At 38.7% G+C, this 19,102-nt stretch overlaps 1 protein-coding gene across 1 annotated transcript in view; it reads left to right on the forward strand.

The window, feature by feature from the left end:
- The window catches only part of rtn4rl1a (reticulon 4 receptor-like 1a), a 99,977-nt gene extending 82,176 nt beyond the window's left edge, over nucleotides 1-17,801 (forward strand). The window contains exons 2-3 of the mRNA XM_007554381.2: nucleotides 12,051-12,505; nucleotides 13,902-17,801. Coding sequence (XP_007554443.1) covers nucleotides 12,051-12,505; nucleotides 13,902-14,798 — 1,352 coding nt within the window. The 3' untranslated portion in view covers nucleotides 14,799-17,801. The remainder of the gene's footprint in view (nucleotides 1-12,050; nucleotides 12,506-13,901) is intronic.
- Nucleotides 17,802-19,102: the final 1,301 nt, after the last annotated feature.

The raw sequence follows: 19,102 nt of genomic DNA on the forward strand, positions 1-19,102 counted from the left end.
TTGTGCTGACTACCAGATAAACGGACCTGCTATTAAATAGTAGTATGATAAATGTATGTTATGTGGATATATTCAAAAGAAGAAGGTTCTGATATGTTCATTTGTTTTTTAGGAATAAAAAAGTTGCTCACAGTAGAGGTTTGGTTGGTTGTTAAGGATTTAACAGAGGAGAAACATTAAAAAGAGAAACGATCAATGGGAAAATCACAGAGAGCAGCTGTAAGACAACAAAATATTATTTGGTGCTTATAATTAATAAGATTTAGACTCTGCATCAGTAAACAGCTCTGTTAAGGAAACCATTAAACCATTTACTACCTGTGCAAGTCTAAATAAAAATCTTTCCTTTTACTGAGAAGCCATTTGTCAAGTTGGGCTGCAGACTAGAGCTGCATTGATAAAAAATAAATAAATAAAAAATAAAAAAGGATATTATGTGAATGTTTGGGATGTCCAGACAGAATGGCATTCCTAGATGATACAGTTCGGTTGTTGCACAGGACACTAAAGGCTACTGAGGTGAAAAGGGTAAACTTGTGAAACAATACTGTGTTGTGTCTCCCAAGTATTCGGCCTTTAAAAAAAAAAGAAACAAAAAACATATGTATATTCTTTGAGATTAGTGTTAAAGAATCCTTTAATAATGCTAGTCCATATGGAGACAATACATCAGGTAGCTGGGCTCAATAGGACTTAAATTTGGTGACTAGGGCGGCCATTAGAGTAGAGTAGTCTTCCAACATTGTCGTGAAGTAACCAGTTTGAGATGATTTGATGGTTTGTGGGATGGCGCCTTAGCGAGTTGTCAGAAGATGAGCGCACACTGTTAAAGACCAAAATACATCAACACAGTCAGTAACAGTTCTTAAATGGGCTGTGGTGTTTAGATCGATGCTCAGTTGGTACTGAAGGCATCCAAATGTCTCATTTCCATTGAGCAGTAAGGCACAGGTTGGTGCAGTAAGGCATAGGTTGCAGTAAGGCATAGGTTGGTGCAGTAAGGCACAGGTTGGTGCAGTAAGGCATAGGTTGGTGCAGTAAGGCACAGGTTGGTGCAGTAAGGCATAGGTTGGTGCAGTAAGGCACAGGTTGGTGCAGTAAGGCATAGGTTGGTGTAGTCTGGTATGCTACTTTCTTTGTTTCCATTGTTAAAGTAACCGCCCAGTACCACACTGTTCCTGGGCCACATTCAGCTGTAGATACAGAGGACAATGGTAAACTAGGGTGGAGCTACTGGTGTCACACAACACAGTCCATTGATAGGGGATAGAAAAATATCACTGCTTCCAGTAAGAACAAGACGTACTACAGTACTGAGTCACATAAGTCGTCACATGACTCATTAGGAATTTGGGTTTATTCCTGCCTGCCCAGTGAGAGTCCAACTGACAGTGGAAATGTTCTTCTGAAAACATTGGACCGTAACATAAACTACTCAGTGGATATAAGGCAAGTATGCCAAAAAATACCCCCCACACTATTACACCACCACTCGCAGCCTCAGTTTTTAAATTCCAAATTAAAATGCACAATAATTATTACATAATGAAACTTCTGCCCTGAACAGTTTTGATGATATGCTTCATAGAGTTGAAATTTGAGCCTGTCACAAATGCTTTGCTTTTACACAAGTCCAACATTTTCACTTCAGCTTTTGCAGGACTTTGTTCAGCTGCCTGTCAAAATCGCAGTGATGCACAATTCAGCAAGTATTCCTGTCAGCTGGCTGTTGATTTTTCATTTTGATGCAGCTCTGCTAGTTCACATTTTCTAATTATATTTCTGTTTTTAAAACTATTGGCCCTAAATTTAGATGAGAAAACTAGCTGTGTGGTAATGCCAGAAGTTTGGCCATTGTAAACTTATCAAGATCACATTTGAAAATTCAAACTCTGGTAAATTATGAGCATGCTGCTAAAGCAAATAATAATGATGATGGAAATGTTTTTTTTTATAATTCTCATCACAGAAATGCCTTTTTAATCTATTAATTGTGTAATAATTCTATTCTTCTGTCTCAATTTGTTTTCCAAAGATGCCAGCAATGACACACGTAATAACTGATTCACAGCTTAACATTTTATCTTGATTAAAGTGTGATTGATGTTAATCAAGCATCTAAATATACACATTTGCTATACAGTAGATGCTGAGAAAGATCCTCAAGATAAGTGGGTCGCAATCTGGTTCTCAGGGCTCACTTGTCTTTGTTCCAGCACACATGATTCAGATAATTATATCATCTTCTCATCATATTGTTGTTAAACACATTTAATTGCTTGTTCATTTAAGTTGTGTGTGTTAGAGCTGCAACAATTCTAAAAATTGCAACAGGTCCTGTGGGTTAGGATTCAGAACCGCTGCTTAAGACAAAAGAAATCCGTACTGCAAGGGTTTAACTTCTAACACTTGAATGTATACATTTCAACTATTTTCATGTGCTCTCCAATCTCTGGTTCTGCCACCATGTGGTGTGTTTAACAACACATTTTACATGGGTTCATGAGAAATTAAGTGGAATCCTGTACTGTTTCTCCCACAGCGCACAACGCAACAGTTGGCATCCTGAGGTGAGTGAATCTTAATCAGGATTTTCAAAGTGTAGCATATGATAAAGCTGATATCTGATCGATTGGAGTAATTTCTGCATGCATTCCTAAGCAGCACTTCCTATGTCCTCTCTGATAACTTTCGAAGTTGTAAAATTAATCCCACTGATTTTTTTATTTTTATTTTGTCAGATGTAAACATTTTTTGTAGAATGGCTAGGTTGGAGGCTGTTTTGATATTTAATTGAATTTTAAAAAAAGAAAAGAAATGAAATAGAAGTTTCCTTGTGGCAATGTTGGAGGGTCAGGTGAATGGGAGGTGATTTCATCCGTCCCTGTCACCGTCAAAGGAAGATGACTGTGTGCAAAATTTAACAAAATCAAATTTTTGCTAATTTATATGTAACGGGTAGCAGGGTTCCAGACCTGTTGGCAGCAGATGATGAAGCTAAAAAACAGCATGTAAATGAACACACGAGTGACACAGTCTGTGTTACTCCAATTTCGCTCAGCTTATTTATTAAACAAACCAGCTCATTTTACTATCAATACATCCCAATTTATAGTTCAGTAATTTACTATATTTATAGTCTATGTAGACATATTGCATCATAAACATTAGCTTTCTTAAACCAGAAATAATCCCATCAACATCATATTTTGTCACAATTCCATCAGGTAACATGTAAAGTCTAAAGTCCTACAGGGTTTAGAGTCCCAGTTGACGGCGTTTCAACTAAAAACCTAGAGGTTGGAGTCCTTGTCAAACGGTGTTTTTGACTAAAGTCCCAGAGGGTTAGAGCCCCAGTTAAACGACATTTAACTGAAGTCCTAAAAGGGGTGCGGGTTTTAATGTTTTCATCTTTTTTAATCATTTTCAAAATGTATTTCTCTTTCTCACTGTTTTTTCAATGTCACATGCTGTTTTTATTTTAATTATGTGAAGCACTTTGAAATGCCTTGCTGCTGAAATGTGCTATACAAATAAAATTTGATTGACTGATGTACTTTCAACTCACTGCACTTTATATGCATACTTAATCACACACAGTGACATTTTATGGGCATGTATGTTAAGCTATTGTAAATTGGCATAAGTATCTTTGAATACAAACTACTTTAAGTGAATGCATTAAATCACATTTTAACCTTCCAAAACTGTGTCCAGAACAGAAATAAACCATGGAACCTGAAAACAGTACAATACTCATACCATGCAATATATATACATATCCCCACTTCCTTTACAAGCGATTACTGGTAGTAATTCAGTGGTTGCACCTACTAGCCCGCTCTTTGCCAACACTACAGTGTGCGCTAACCAGCTAGCATCATGGCCTGTTGGCTACTTCCTCTAGCCGCTGACTCCGAAACACAACAAAATTTGTCTTATATCTTTAACACATTAACACATTTCCTTAAACATTCCTCGACCAGTACCAAATAATAAAAGTACTCCGTTAAAATAAACTTGAGGGTTATTCTCACCTGAAAAACAGCATGTAAATGAGCACACGGGAGACGCAGTCTGTGTTACTCCAATTCCTCCCAGCTTATAAGAAACGGCAGAGCAACAGGCAGCTCAGAGTCCCCATGCGCCACCTACCGGTGAAACACCGTTACTGCACCCATCGTCATTAACCCCTGTTACAAAAAAAATAGTTTTTTTATAATAACAAAAACATTTAAAGAAATGCATGCTCTTTTATTTTCACTTTTGTGGGCACACACCAGTGGGCATCACATATACTTTTCCATTTATTATAATTTCTTCTCATAACATGATCAGGGTTTAATGACAAACCATGTTGTACTTTGAGGATTTACAAAAATAGGTAAACTGACACCTGTGATTGTTTTCTAACATGAACAGTATACACAACAAAAGTGGATATAAATACAGAAGACTGCTTTATTATTTCTTTAAAAATAAAATCTCAGTCCTTCAAAATGTTGACTTTGGAAATCACTTTATAGAAAGGAATCTCAGTGGATGAAAGGTACAATTACAGCAGAATAAATGCGCTAGTGTTGACAGGACAAAAAAGTAGAACCCAAAGTGTGTCTTAAATGTCCTACAGTACAACTTTACCTTCTAGGTTGCTCTAAAACAATCTAACAGAACCAAAAATGAAGACAAATCTGTTGTTTTATCTTCTCAGTAAAGAGGTTTCTTCTTTCATGCTGCTTGAATGCTTTTGTCTGGGGTCACAGGAGGAGGACTTTGAACAAAAGTACCTATGAACAACACCAAACAGTAATTTGTCGGCCCAAACAAATCAGCGATGCAGAGCTGGTGGTATTGACCTGATTTGTCTCCAGTATGAAGATGGATGTAAAGGTTATGTACTGTGATACATGAGAAGGGAGGATTATTTGCTGCAGACATTTTTCAGCTGTGTCGTCGAAGCAATGGCGCCATTTAAATCTCTCATTAACTCTGCTAGAGATTTATTATCATTTGAATGAGCAACGCTAAATGATCTTAGGGATTATACTAAGCTAAATCAACCACTAACAAGAGGGAGTAGCATCTATATTGAGCATCTGAACTATAACTGCACTTCTCTCTTCTCGCATCCCAGCATATTCTGTGCTATTTTACAATTTTTTGTATATTTTACATCTTCTTTTGACTTCTGTTTTGCTGCACTTTTTTTCTTAAACATCCCACCACTGCTGCTAATTAGTGTTGATTGTCTATATCTGCTTGTGGGTGTACTTGCCTGCAGCTTGGATCTGTGGAAACCTAAAGAACACACATTTTGTTTCCATTAAATGCTTTTTCCCCTTGCTTCTGTGACAGTGCAGCTTTGCAATGACTGAGAGCTTTGCAGGTGTTTATCTGAATCACCCTGCAGAAGGTCACAGTATTAGATGCCAATTCATCGGAAGTCACAGTTGTGTTGTTCGCCAAGCAGACAGACATTCACACACCTACCTATATAATGGTCTCTGCTTCACAGTACATCCCTGTCATCCTCGTCTTCTTTTTTTAGCTACAGTCTCACTCGATCTGCTCTTTTTCCCTCCCACACCGCTGCATTGTGCCTCTCTCCTCCTGCCTATGCTTTCATGTTATAAGAGTTCTTCATTCCCTTTGAGCCTTATATTGCCTGTTCCTACTCTCTCCGGCTGCTTTCCCTTTACTTCTCCTTCCTTCTCTTACTTTCTCCTTGTGTTTACCGGAGTGAGTGGCAGGTGTCTCCTGCAGATGCCAAACTGTTCGTGGAAGGCGGTTGTGTCGACGGCCTGACAAGCAACGTGTGTGCTTGCGCTGCTTTGCCCCCCCTCCCTGTGCTTTTCACTCTGTGTGTGTTTGTGTGAGCACATTAATGACTGGTGTGGAGGAATGAGAGTAAGTGAAAGAATTGAACCCTAGCTGTGCTTGACGAAGCTTTTAGCAAATATCTCTTCAGGAAAGCTGAGATGAAAATTTAGACAAAAAAGCTGAGGGGAATGGACTCTCGGATTAGAGAGAGTTAGACACGCCAGCTAGGCATGTATACCACATAGAAGATGAAAAGACGTCATGATTTGCTTTATTGTAAGAGGACAGTTTTTCTGTTCCCATTATGCTGGGAGATTGTTTAAATCTTGTCATATTACTACCAAAACCTGCAATGGTGGGATTATATTTGTCAGCACAAAGTAGTGGATAGTTGTGAATTAAAGAAGGAAATGTGTGTTTCTCTAAGATCTTGTAAATAAGAACCTGAACAATGCAGGGTGTGTATTTTTTTCAGTCCCATCTATCCCCTAAACAAAATCCAGTGCCATTAAATGTCGGAGAATAAATTAAAAAGTTTAAAGCACGGTTAGGTTATAGCAAAACAGTTGTAAGAGTGTGGTATAACTGCACATTGCGTAAGACGTAGCCGTATGCATACAGGACAGTATTAGATAGGACACATGTTCCTGTGCACTACTTTGTGTTCGTCTGTAAAATAAAATCACAATGGCCTACATGGAAGTTTTGTGGTTGCAATACGACAAAATCCAAAAAGAAAAACTTTTGCAAAGCATTGTGTCTGAAATTAGCTGGTTTTATGTTGTTTTGATAACTCCAAACTGCTTTCGAATTTCATGCATAAAATTTCAAGTTCTTCCAGAAGGCATAAACAAGAGTGTCATCGACTCTCCTTTTAACAAGACATGGAGTGTGAAAAATTAGCATTTTTGGAAAAAATGTGTTCTTTTTCTTCTAGTTTAATATAAGAACATTCCTCCTACAAATGAAACAATAATAATCGGAAGGTTAAATATTCATTTACTGTAGGATTAGCATAGCATTAGAAATTCCGAGCTTTTTGTAGCCAAATCTAAAGTTAACACGGCTGCTTATACAATAATGTCAGAGATCTAGAAGGTGCTTTATTTTTCCATCCTATATGTTTTCAATGCTGTGGTTGCATCTGTGACAACTTAATTGAAAAAAATGGTGTCAATGACACACTGTAAGGTCTGCAAAGAGAAAAACGGTTTCTGAGTAGGATTGACCTCACAGTTTTTGATCCAATCCAACTCCTTTGAGATGAGGTGGAGACTTCCAATGAGAACATCCAGCACGAGTGTCCGACCCCACTAATGCAAATCCTCGCAGCCAGGCTCATACTTCTTATGAAAAGCTTTCCAAGAATAGGGAAATCCGTTATAGCAGCAGATTATTTTCTCCCCTCCAAGTATTTTTCTGGGCATTTTAAGCTTTAATAACAGACAGCTGAGAGAACACAGTAACTGAATATGAGAAAGATGAAGCATAGCAGCAGACTGGAGCTATTTCCTTCCTTTACTGCCTCCCACACCTGTTTCAGGGAAACCGAATTGCAAATGATTCACAGCAAATATAAAACAATAATGTTGAGTCACAAAATGCCTTTGATACAGGACCTGCTTCTGAAAATATTTTAGTTTAAATGATTTTCAAAATGAGCTGTCAAATGAGCATCTTTACCAAAATATACACAAATCACAAAGTGAATCTAACACCAAGTCGTTTGGAAAATGTGCTGTTAAATTATCAAAGCTTGAGAGGTTTCTCATGTTGGAGTAGCATCAGCCTAACGATTTCAGGTGCAATTAACGGTGTGTCTTCACGGTGGAGATGAAGAAAATATAAAAGTAAACAAACATATTCAATTTATTTACAAAAAAGTTAATATCTTCTGGGATTTTTATTGCTTATCAAACCTCATGTGTAAAGGTAATTACTTCCAGGTGGATTTTTAAATTGATATTCAGCAAACTGAGGAAAATGAAGAGCATATTGAGGCATAGTAAAAGTAAACATTAACTGCAGGAGTCTTTTTGAATGGGCATAGTCTTCTCCTTTCTGATGATTGAAGTTGATTTTAGACTCAATTAGGGTGCCACTAGCTGTGCAGAAAGTACAGGGGAGAAAGGTTGAAAGTTATTGCATTTCCATCCATAACTTTCAACTCACACATTTTGCAAGGAGCAGCTGTTTTCTTGTTGTCCAGCTGGAAGTTCATCTAAACCAATAAAACAATCTAAGGGACTGTTTCTGAATCCTCATCCTCAGGGCCCACTGTTATTCATGTTTCAGATGTGGCACTGCTCCAACACATCTGATTTAAATGGTTGCATTACATCCTCAGCATGCTATCAACTCCTGCAGAAGCCTGATAATCACTCACTTATTTAAGTAAGTCATGCGGCAGCTAGGGACTTATGGGCCCTACGGATCAGGAATGAGAACCAATGAAGTGAGTCGGGGATGTCATGCAACTTCTTGATGTGTCCCACAGCCAATACAGTTCTAATAAATGATTGATTATTTTCTCATGGACTACAGAGTCCATCTAGTTAGCTTAGTTATTTATTACTTAGACGTAGTTATTTATCTCAGGTGTGTTTTCAGGGAGAGACTCATCTATAAGTTTACTCTAATGGTTCTTAGTAACTTCTATTTGGATTCAACCCAAGTCTCTTCTGCTTCTATCAACTCTAAGGTTAGTCATTTTGTCACATGGCTACTCCACATTTCTGTTTTCTATTTTTAACCACGTTCACATTCATCGCAGACTTCCTGCAGCAATTCAATTTTCTACAAGAGAAATTATTAATGAACAAATGTTTTAACAACAACATGTTGGCACTGTTCTCGATAGCAGAGCCATGTCCTATGAAACAGCTTCCATGACAAATATCGCAATCTCCGCTTTCCATGTTTAAACATCTGCAGTTAATTTACAAGAAGAGATGAACATCAGTCAGCAGACGTTTCCTCAGATGGCACACAATAACTTTGTAATGTCAGATTAAGAAAGCAGAGAGATGTTCGATATGGAAAGGATGAGTGGGACAAAGTGGAAGTCAGATAGAAATGATGAAGAAAAAATTTAACCAAAAAAAAAAAAAGAAAGCATGACTGCAGGGATCAACAAACGACAGTCAGGGACTGAAACCAATTGGAAATGCAAACTTATGTTTAGAGCTCTTACTATAAGCATGTGCCAAGCAGATTTCCACTGGAGACAATTTATTTAATAATTATAACAGATACAGTGGAGAAACTGTCTTCTTAGATCCAGTTTGTAAAATCAGATGATGGATGAAAAAAAAAGGGACACGACTAATATAGAACCCACTCGGTTTAGATTACATTCCTTACAATATACGAGTCATTTAAATAAAGCTTTTTCCATGAGAAACTGAAAGACATATGTACACAATCTATGGCTCGTAGCCTTCTGCACACAGTTCTGATACAAACAGTGGTTTTACACCTAATTAGCAGACACAGCAGGAGAGATGGAGCAGAGGATGAAGATAAAGCGGGAGAGGAAGACAACTGTTTTGGATAATGCAGTAATAGACGCAAAACAAACAGGCACACAGGACTGAACCGGCTAAACAAAAGAGAAGAGAGAACAGAGCGATTAAATCCTGACAGCCTGCAGGGATGAATACCTGCTATGTATTTATTTTTCATTGAAAGCAAATGATCACCTAGCCAAGAGACCCATGAGACTAATAAATATAGGTGTGTGAAACCGATAAAAGAAAAGAGTAGCAGTAGATGATATGAGGCGTAAATGGTGTTTCACTGATTATATTCCTATTAATCGCCTATCAGTCCGTTTTTAAGCTTTCTATTAGTCTATGAATACAAAAACATCACATGTTTGTCTTCTGATGTGTCCTCGAGGCATTTGTTTGATTTGCATGATGTCGGTACATCAATGCACATCGCATGGGTAAGCTGCGCATCTGTGCAGAAACCATTAAGGCTAAATGATTTCTACAGGTTTTGGAGGAAGTTGTTCTACAAACCAGATGGCATCTTTTGTCTTCCATGTGAGATTGTGGCAAAGTACATCTGCAGCTATCACAACAGCAGTGTGGCTGTACTTCAGCAGCAAGTACACAAAACATGTTTCACTTTCAAAGCACTTACTGCCATCAGTTCTCAAACATGAGGTGGTGGTCCAGATCCTTGATGAATTTTACTTAGCAGCTATTAGACATGACCTTTGTAGCACTTCTGTAGTCAGACTAACAACTCCAGGTAGTTTCACATTATAAGACGATTAACAAGCTATTTGAGTTTCATGGTCTTTGTGCTAATGTCATAATGAAAAAATGCACTAGGAAGCAGGTTTTATTGACTTTAGATGAGGATGGAGGACTGTTTTAGCTCCACTCATTCAAATGTTTTCTAACTCTGGTTGGCATTTAGACTTCTTATGAACACAAAACAAACAACAAATTGTGACTTTTTTAAGTTTTAGCTCAGATGTTTATGGAATATATATATATATATATTTTTATTGCCCTAACTTTTTTGAGTTAGGGCAATAAAAAAGTTGGTTACCCTGGAGATTAAATGAATGCTAATGGAAATTTGCTTATCACTGACTTGTTGCTGCTGGTTGAAAAACAAACCATCCAAAGATGAGAGACCATTTCGATTCATTGTAAATGATTAATATTTGTATATAAACATAGATAAATTACTTGCTTGTTTACTTTGTGGTTGAGTATATATAATATTTTGTTTTATGTAAACTTTAAATTGAAATGTTCAGCAGATAGACAGCTGAAACTGACACACGCTCTGCTGAAGGTTTTAAAACAGTTTAGTTGTTGGAATTATTTATTGTTAACTCTAAATAATTCATTAATATTCCAGAATAAGCTTGTCCAAACACACAAATAATTAAGTAGTTGTTGTTCGACCACTCTAATAATACATATTCATTAATTCATGCAATAAGAAAGTGTTGAAAAGATGTTGGCAAAAAGACATGGTAAAACAATAAGATTATATCAAGACTGCAGCTGTTGTTGTTTTTCTGTTAACTTCTTCTGAGGAAAAGGTCATTTGTCAAACGCAACATATGCCTCGTCACAGACGTACTGACAAACATTACCACATACACATTATGTTACCAGGTCGCGCATTTGTGGGATTATACTCTGGAGTCCTCTCCTGACATTTGAGAACATGTTGTCCTTTAATACAGCACCACTGTGGCATCTGTCAATCACATCTGCCGATTACTGAGGATGCTCATTGATATAATGCAATGGCTACTAATCCGAGTGCTATTAGAAAGACCAAACATGTATATGTTTTAACTGATAAAAGGATCTGTGCTGTGGTTTCAAATGAAATAGGGCGGACAGCGTATGCCCCCACGGAGCTGGACGAATGATGTTCAGGTTGGATTTTTATCTCTGGCTCAATCCAGATCTTACTCCCAGATCAGTGTCTCTCCAATCTATGCTCTTTCCACCCACTTTTTTTTCTTTTCTCGCTCTCTATTTCCAGCTCTAAGAAACATCAAACACTGAAATGATCCAAGGCAAGCAAAAAAAAAAAAAAAAAATCAAATAAATATAAAAATAAATGAGTGAGATGAGGGGAATCTGATAGGAGAAAAGTAATACCCACTTCAGAGGCCTGCTGCGGATCATTTCTACCCCCCTCCTAAGCCTTCCCAGGCCCCCTCCTTTCTTCGCCCTCCCTCCTCGTTCCTTCTTGGTTTCCCCTTATTGTGGGAACACATTACAGGTGTGCTGCGTGTTCACTTGTAAGCAGGAGAAACATTGATTTTCTGTCAGTTTTGGTGGATAACCAAAGGATATAATGCTGTGCATGTTAGGCAGCCAGGTACGCAGCGCTGTCACGACTGTTGCAGGGAATGTGAACATAGAGATGTACGTACCTCTCTTATAACTGTACCACCAAACGATGAAATTGAAAGTCTGGAGCATATTTATATTTTTCAAGGAATGCCTTGTATTTTTTTTAGGATTTTATTTTTGGAAAGGTAGGCAAACCCATTGAGAATAGTTGAAATGTTGAGTGAAAATCTTGTCAGGAGTATATCTTTCCTCCTGCATTGAACAGTCTCCATTTTAAATCCTTGCAAACCAGCATTATCAAGTGTTTCATTCAAAATGTGCCTGATAATAGAATCTCTGCTGTCTGAATTTCATTAACTCTCCTCTCTTTCCCTTTTGTTCGCTCAGGTTATGGCGGGGTGGAGTTGCTGCTGGTGCTGTGGGGCCTGGATCTCTCTATGCCCTGCCCCCGCCACTGCATCTGCTACACTTCACCTAGCACCGTTTCCTGTCAGGCTCACAACTTCCATGCCGTGCCCGAGGGCATCCCCGCTCAGAGTGAGCGTGTCTTCTTGCAGAACAACAAGATCCAGCGGCTGCTCCGCGGCCACTTTTCGCCCACCACCACGATGCTGTGGCTGTACTCGAACAACCTCTCCTACATACAGCCGTCCACGTTTCACGGCTTTGACCGGCTGGAGGAGCTTGACCTGGGGGATAACCAGCACCTGAAGGCTGTCGCCTCAGACACCTTTATGGGTCTGGGTCGGCTTCACGCGCTGCACCTGTACCATTGTGGCCTCATCAGTCTGCCTCCAGGGATCTTTGCTGGTCTACATAATCTTCAGTATCTCTACCTACAGGTGCTTGGATAACTGCCCATTTTTAATCTCTACGGCTAAATGTTACATCTGCATTCCTTATACTGTAGTGTTTTATGGACCTACTGCATTTGACACTAATGAAATGCTAACAGCAGATAAGTAGATAAGTTAATTTACCCACAGAAGCTTGACCATGCAAAGCAGCACCAGGAAGAAACAAGATAATTAAATACACAAATCATTGCCTAATGTCCATGACATGTTTTCTGTTCTATTATACTAACCTAACTACTTTTTTATGTATTCTCCAAATTTTGATGAAAATATCTATCATTCTGTTTTAACCCTTTCATGGATGAATTATGATCCTTTGTGTCAGGATTTTTTATTTTTCCATTTTTAAAAACAAATTCTAAAGGCATAAAAAAGGTAGCAAAAAATGTTTGTAATTTTTAACATTTTTTTAATTTTATTTTATTTTTTTAGGTGATCAATTGTAATTTTCTCCAAATACAAAGTTGTTATTTGAAAAATACATCAATAGTATTGTTCTTTAGGGGTCATCTGATGTCTCAATATTTTTTTTTACCTGCAAGAGTCGTCTATAGTAGAAGGAGGGACCGGGTCAGTCAGCAGGCGTTTTTGTCTGTCGGCCATATTGGATTTAACAAAAATAATTTCTTGCATTAGCAGCTGATGGCCAGTAGTTGATAGTGTATTTTATGATGCACTTCATAAAATACACGTCAGTGGTCTGTGTGCATTTATAACATAAAAATCCACAAGAAGCATAAGAAAATGGCTTTTAGATAGCTGTCCACTATCCACTATAGTGACCACTATGCATGAAAGGGTTAAAAATATAATTTAATCACCAACATTGTTTAGTAAGGGAAACAGCATTTTAATCTATCAAGTACCCAGCAAATAACAGGATTAAAGTCAGAACCTCATATACAAATGTTTACACTTTTGTGCAATTGGTCATGAAATCTACAAAAAAGTCAAACCAGTTTATTTGACATGACTGTTTTTTACCGATTCCTCAAACTGAAGCAAGCACACAAAGACAAGCAGCAAATCATTTTAGTAACCTCCAACACAGCTCAGGATATTTTCTAGCCTCTGTGAGCTGCAGAGATTACCAGTAATCCTGCAAACCTGCAGAGTTCATCTTTTCCCTGGAATTTATGGAGTACAAGTTTGTGAATGTAATCTGTAGAACAAAACAAGCATTTATGTCGTGGCCTAATCCAGAAATATTATGTTACTATAACACGTGAGGTCAGCAGACTGCTAAAGATGAATCTTATTTCAAAACTTATTCCAATAAAGAATATTACTCATTACTGGAATTAACATAAAGGCTATTAAATGATGAACTATAACTAATTTCAGATTCCCTTTTTGTCTTTCTTCCTTCATTATTTTCCAGGATAACCAATTAGAGTTCTTAGAGGATGATTTATTCATCGACCTCCTGAACCTAAGCCATCTCTTCCTACACGGGAATCGGCTTTGGAGTCTTCGCCAGAACACTTTCCGAGGATTGGGCGTCTTGGACCGGCTCCTTCTGCACCAGAACCGAATCCAGTGGGTTGATCGGCAGGCTTTCCATGACCTTCGTCGTCTCACCACGCTCTACCTGTTCAATAACTCCATCACTGAGCTATCCGGTGCCACCCTGATGCAGCTGCCAGCCTTGGAGTACCTGCGTCTAAATGACAATCCCTGGGAATGTGACTGCAAGGCGTTATCCCTCTGGGACTGGCTGCGAAGGTTTAGGGGCTCCACATCCACTCTGATCTGCGTTTCACCGCCGGAGTTGGCAGGAAAGGATATGAAGATGGTGAAGAAGGAAGAGCTACCCAGCTGCTTGTCGAACGAGGGTCACAGAAGAGGCAACTCTGGAGGGGAGATGGAGCATGGAGACTCTTTAAACCACCTAAACCGCCACAGAATCCATCACAACCATCATCAGCGGCCGTACCTGCCGCATGGGGACCAGTACAGCTTGCCTTCGCCCTCACCCCTGCCGCGTCCACCGAAGGGAAGCCGCAAAAACTGTACCCGCAGGGGCCGCAAGGGAAAAGGGGGGCTCAATGAGGTACAGGTACTTCAGGAGGGGGATGAGAAGGACTACTCTCCAGATGGAGGTAAATACGATATGTCTGCATCCTCAAGAAGGAGAAACAAGTGCATCCCCAGAACTTCTGTTGGTCCACCAAGTGGAGTCCAGAGAGCTAATAACACTGGGTCCCACACAGTGGCATTTATTCCCTGTTTGTCATCAGCTCTGTTTCTGTCAATCTATTTTATGATCCTGCGCTGAAACAGAACCCAGACACTTACGTGCTAATGATGCAACCTTATTATTAATTCTCCTAAAAAAACAAACAAAAAAAAAAACCCTGTCCTGGCTATATAAGGAGACATGTGGACAACCAAGTGTGTACTTGACACTGTTTTGGGAACATTGTGAAGTATTCCTGCGGTAAAAATGCAGGGATTCTTGTGTCAAAAGATGGAAGTCAGGGAGCAAAACTCAGCCCACTGTTTTGATGATGTCAGCATAGAAACAACAGGGAAACTTCTGTCTCTTTGGCATCAGTCACTTCATCAAATTTATGTACTCATGAAAACTGTACAGCCTCATGAAATAATGAGTCAATTATTCATTCAAATTACAGTGAGAGCACACAGTAAGTATCAAAACAGTTAACCCTCTTGACTCAGTAGTGCTCTCACAGCACAGCCTTGATCTGTCACTCACACTAGGACAAAGACAGTCATTTAAAGCTGTCTCTTTGCTCACTCAACAGCACCTTAAGATCAAGAAACAAAGTACCGCAGACACTGGTGGCAGGAAAATGAGTCATTGTGAAGAGTTTCAGCGGTAATAGCTGTAATCACTATCAATCCGCCGGCAAATTGGCTCTGCACCCACGTCTCACAGCAGTTTTAATGCACATCTGTACACTTTGGCATCTAAATAATACAGCTGAAATTGTCACACAACAATATAGCTGTCAGTTCGTCAAAGCAGTCCAGTCGAAAGCTATCATTTGTCCTCAACTTTGCATACCAACCTAAAAGCCATTCCAAGCCAACAAATCATTCTAAAAGCCAACTGGTCTCATTCAGCATCCTAGAGTGAGTGAATATTTCTGAGAAACTGTTGTGTAACTGTGGGTGTAAAGTGGAAAAGGAAAATAAATACTCTAAAGCCATGTGGATACAACAAAGCTAGATAAAAAGAGTGCCTAATGGGAGCCAGTTATCCTATGAACAACATCTGGAGGCAAGAGACAATTTCATTCACTGCAACTTCTCTTGGTTGAGCACCTCTCTGCAGGCTTAGAAAAAGCAGGGGATTTAGTCTCAGTCATAAAACTTCTGATTCACTGAAAGTGATGTGCACTTCCCTCTGTAATGCAATGGAGGTTTGTGTATCATTCAAAAGCACCATTCAGTCCAAACTGTCACAGGAAACAGATTCTGTGTCAGAGGTTTGATCAGCCTCTGTTGAGTAAAAAGCAAGGTCAGAGTGTGTGACGAATGAAGGAGCTTGCGGACTGCTCCTCTCTGGTTTAACAAGGACTTGTTGATCTTCAAGCCTGTTTGAAGAGTTGGATTTTATCGCTGCTAGGTCTGAAGAGAGGAAATCCCTATGACATGTGGAGGCTATGTGCTCTTCTCCAAGAATTACCCATGAAAAATGAACAGTGGGATACAGCACACCCTTTGATAACAGAGCAGTTCCACAGTGGTCTTCCCCTGGAAAGTAAAAAAAAAAGACCAACCACTTTCACAGCTCACTTCAAACCCGGGACTCTCATTTGGTTTTTTTTTCTCTAGACATCCTGTTTTTCTGTGCAGCTCACCTAAAGTCTCCACCACTCAATTGAAATAGGTGGAAACTGGTAACACAAATCATAATTTCATAATTTTCTACAGCAAAACAAAGAATTGTTGTCTTTATTTGAACTAGCTGCTCCTCATAAGTAGGGATGCACCAATAAATTGACACGTGACAGGAAGTGGACAGTTTTCAGCTTGAATACCTCCAGTAGGCTACCAGCCATTTGGGAACTCAAATTTGGTTATTGCTCTGGTTGATCTCCAGAGATGACTCAAAAGTACAAAAGACTCAAAGTTAGCTATTCTCAGGATCAAGTTTAAAAATAACACAAGAACAAAAAATAAGAGTAAGCACAAAGATCGAAGAAGCAACACTTTTTCTTTAAACACGTCTGTAATTATTTCTTTTGAAAGAGGGAGAGTTTGATTTTCAGCTGATAACAGAAAAGCTGAACAGAGTCCAGAAAAACTGCTTCATTTTATCCTTTTGAATATTCTACCCTGGTCTGTTATCTTGGCTGCCTTTTGGAAATCTCAGTTAAAGGGACAGTTTGGATTGTTTAAATTAGCAGTAACAGCTGTCTTTCCTGTTGTAGACAGATTCACCCAAGGTGAATAAATTTCCAAAGTGAGTCAAATTAACCATTTGTTTTAACTTATTTTCTGAGGTTAAAAACAATCAAAACTAAAAATGAGCGAGAGAAACCTATGTTAGCAACTAGATTGTCACATTACCCTGTTGTTGATGACAGTGAATTGGGAAGAAGTAGTTCCTCATTGACCCCCTGGTTCATGTCGGCCAGCAGTCAATAGATGAGAGGTGGAGTCCATTGACTACTGGAGTAGAAACCCTTCAGGTGAGCCAGAGGTAGTAAGTGGGAATTGAAGATGTATAGACTGCAAGGAAGAACATTACTGCAGTTTTTCTATCCTTTTGTTCCTGAGAGATAATTCATCCACATCAGGAAAACAGCAAGCCTGTTTTCACTGTACATCCGTAAAAAATACAATCTTGCTTTAAAAGATACCTTTGTGCTCATGATCTGAGTACCATTCAAAGAAACATGAGCTGACAGTAGCATTGAATAAATTTTGGTCTAATATATGTTAGTGATCCATTCATTGTGTTTCATAAGCATGTGGAGCTGTCCACTTTTCTACTAGTGGAGGGAACCTAATCACTTACTAAAAACTATCTCTGTAAGGCAGTTCACTTACACGGAGATTTTTGTTTTTTTCAGGGTAGTCATACTAATTGGTAATATCAGATGCTAAACACAGTTTAAAATGTGAACTCCATTATTATTGTGTTACTTTGGCCCTGAAGCGCAAAACACTTCAACAAATCACTACACACAACAACCTATTCAAAAACATGACATTAACTAAGCATATTATTCTAACATTCATTCTCTGTCTTTGTTTAGATTAGCAGACAGAGTCACAGTGCTATGCATCGCCCAAACTGCAGAAACCCCCCCAAAGCTTCGCGGTTTGTCCCAACTCAAAATATTCTTGGATAGCCGTAGCTACGTAGACATGAAGTCTCCTGAGTATTCATGTCTATGGGTAGCCATGTTATTCTTCTTTTTTGTTTTATAATGGCGGATCACAAACGCCTTCAAGGTGCATACTGCCACCTACTGTAAGTGAGTGTGCAGCATCATTAACATGCATCAGATTCAGTTTTTTCTGGTATCTTGTATAATGACGATAAATGGGTAATGTTTCCAGTAGCTATATTTGCGTCATTGGTAACATTTGTATTTTCAATAAATACGAATGTCCTGCGCTAAAACCAGAATAATTTCCGGTTCTAACGTCAAAAGAGGAATCGCCCAATCAGATATATATATATATATATATATATATTTATTAATTTGTAGTTGTATTTTTCAATTTGTGGCCTTTGGAGGAAAGTACCAGCACTCCTCCTGACCCCACAAGGGAATAAGTGTGTTGAATAATGGATGGACAGATTTTTCCTTTTGTAGTTGTATTTAGGGATTTGTTGATGTGTTTTGCACTTCAGGGCCACCATAGTTTGTCTTTGGTTGAAAAACAATCACAAATCTTTTAACAGCTGTGTCACAAACACAGTCAGACATCCCCAAATGTGCTCCAAGTGTAAATCATTTTCACCACTCTAGGCAGGAAGACTAGAAAAAAACATTTTAAACGCTGTTATCTAACTAAAAATAGGAATGAACTAAAATCAGTGTCAGATTTTAGCTCTACAAAGGTGGAGATCAGATAAGCCTCAGAATTATGACTGGTGCATCTCTACTTATAATCAAACAACAATTAAGCAAAAAATAACAGAGTTATGACAGGTCATTTAAAACAAAAAAGCACAAAAATTGAGATCTGGTTTACAGACTACCCCAAAACAAACAGGCTCGTATTGGACTCCAGAGGCAGGGGCCATATTTGTACCCCCGCTTGTGTGTGTTTCCCGCTGAGCCCCACCTTTTCGTGTCTATCTATCTCGATGTCGGGAACATTGGGCGGCCTGTCACTATAGTGTCACTGTCCTGACAAATAGGATTATAGGTCCCTATACCAGTGAACTTTGTTTGTGCTGCTGTAAACCAAGAGGTGATGTAAATTGTGTCCGTTTATTCCTGTGAGAATGACTTTTGTAATAAAACAAAAATGAGAAAAAAAAAAAAGAGAGAAGTGGAGAAGCGAGACTGTTGTGTCTCGCTTGTTCCCATGAAAAATGTACAGGGAGCTGAAGGCTGGAACTTTGTTATTTTTTTAATATTCTTATAA

The sequence above is a fragment of the Poecilia formosa genome, unplaced genomic scaffold (genome assembly GCF_000485575.1).
Source record: "Poecilia formosa unplaced genomic scaffold, Poecilia_formosa-5.1.2 Scaffold3, whole genome shotgun sequence".
Lineage (NCBI taxonomy): Eukaryota > Metazoa > Chordata > Actinopteri > Cyprinodontiformes > Poeciliidae > Poecilia > Poecilia formosa.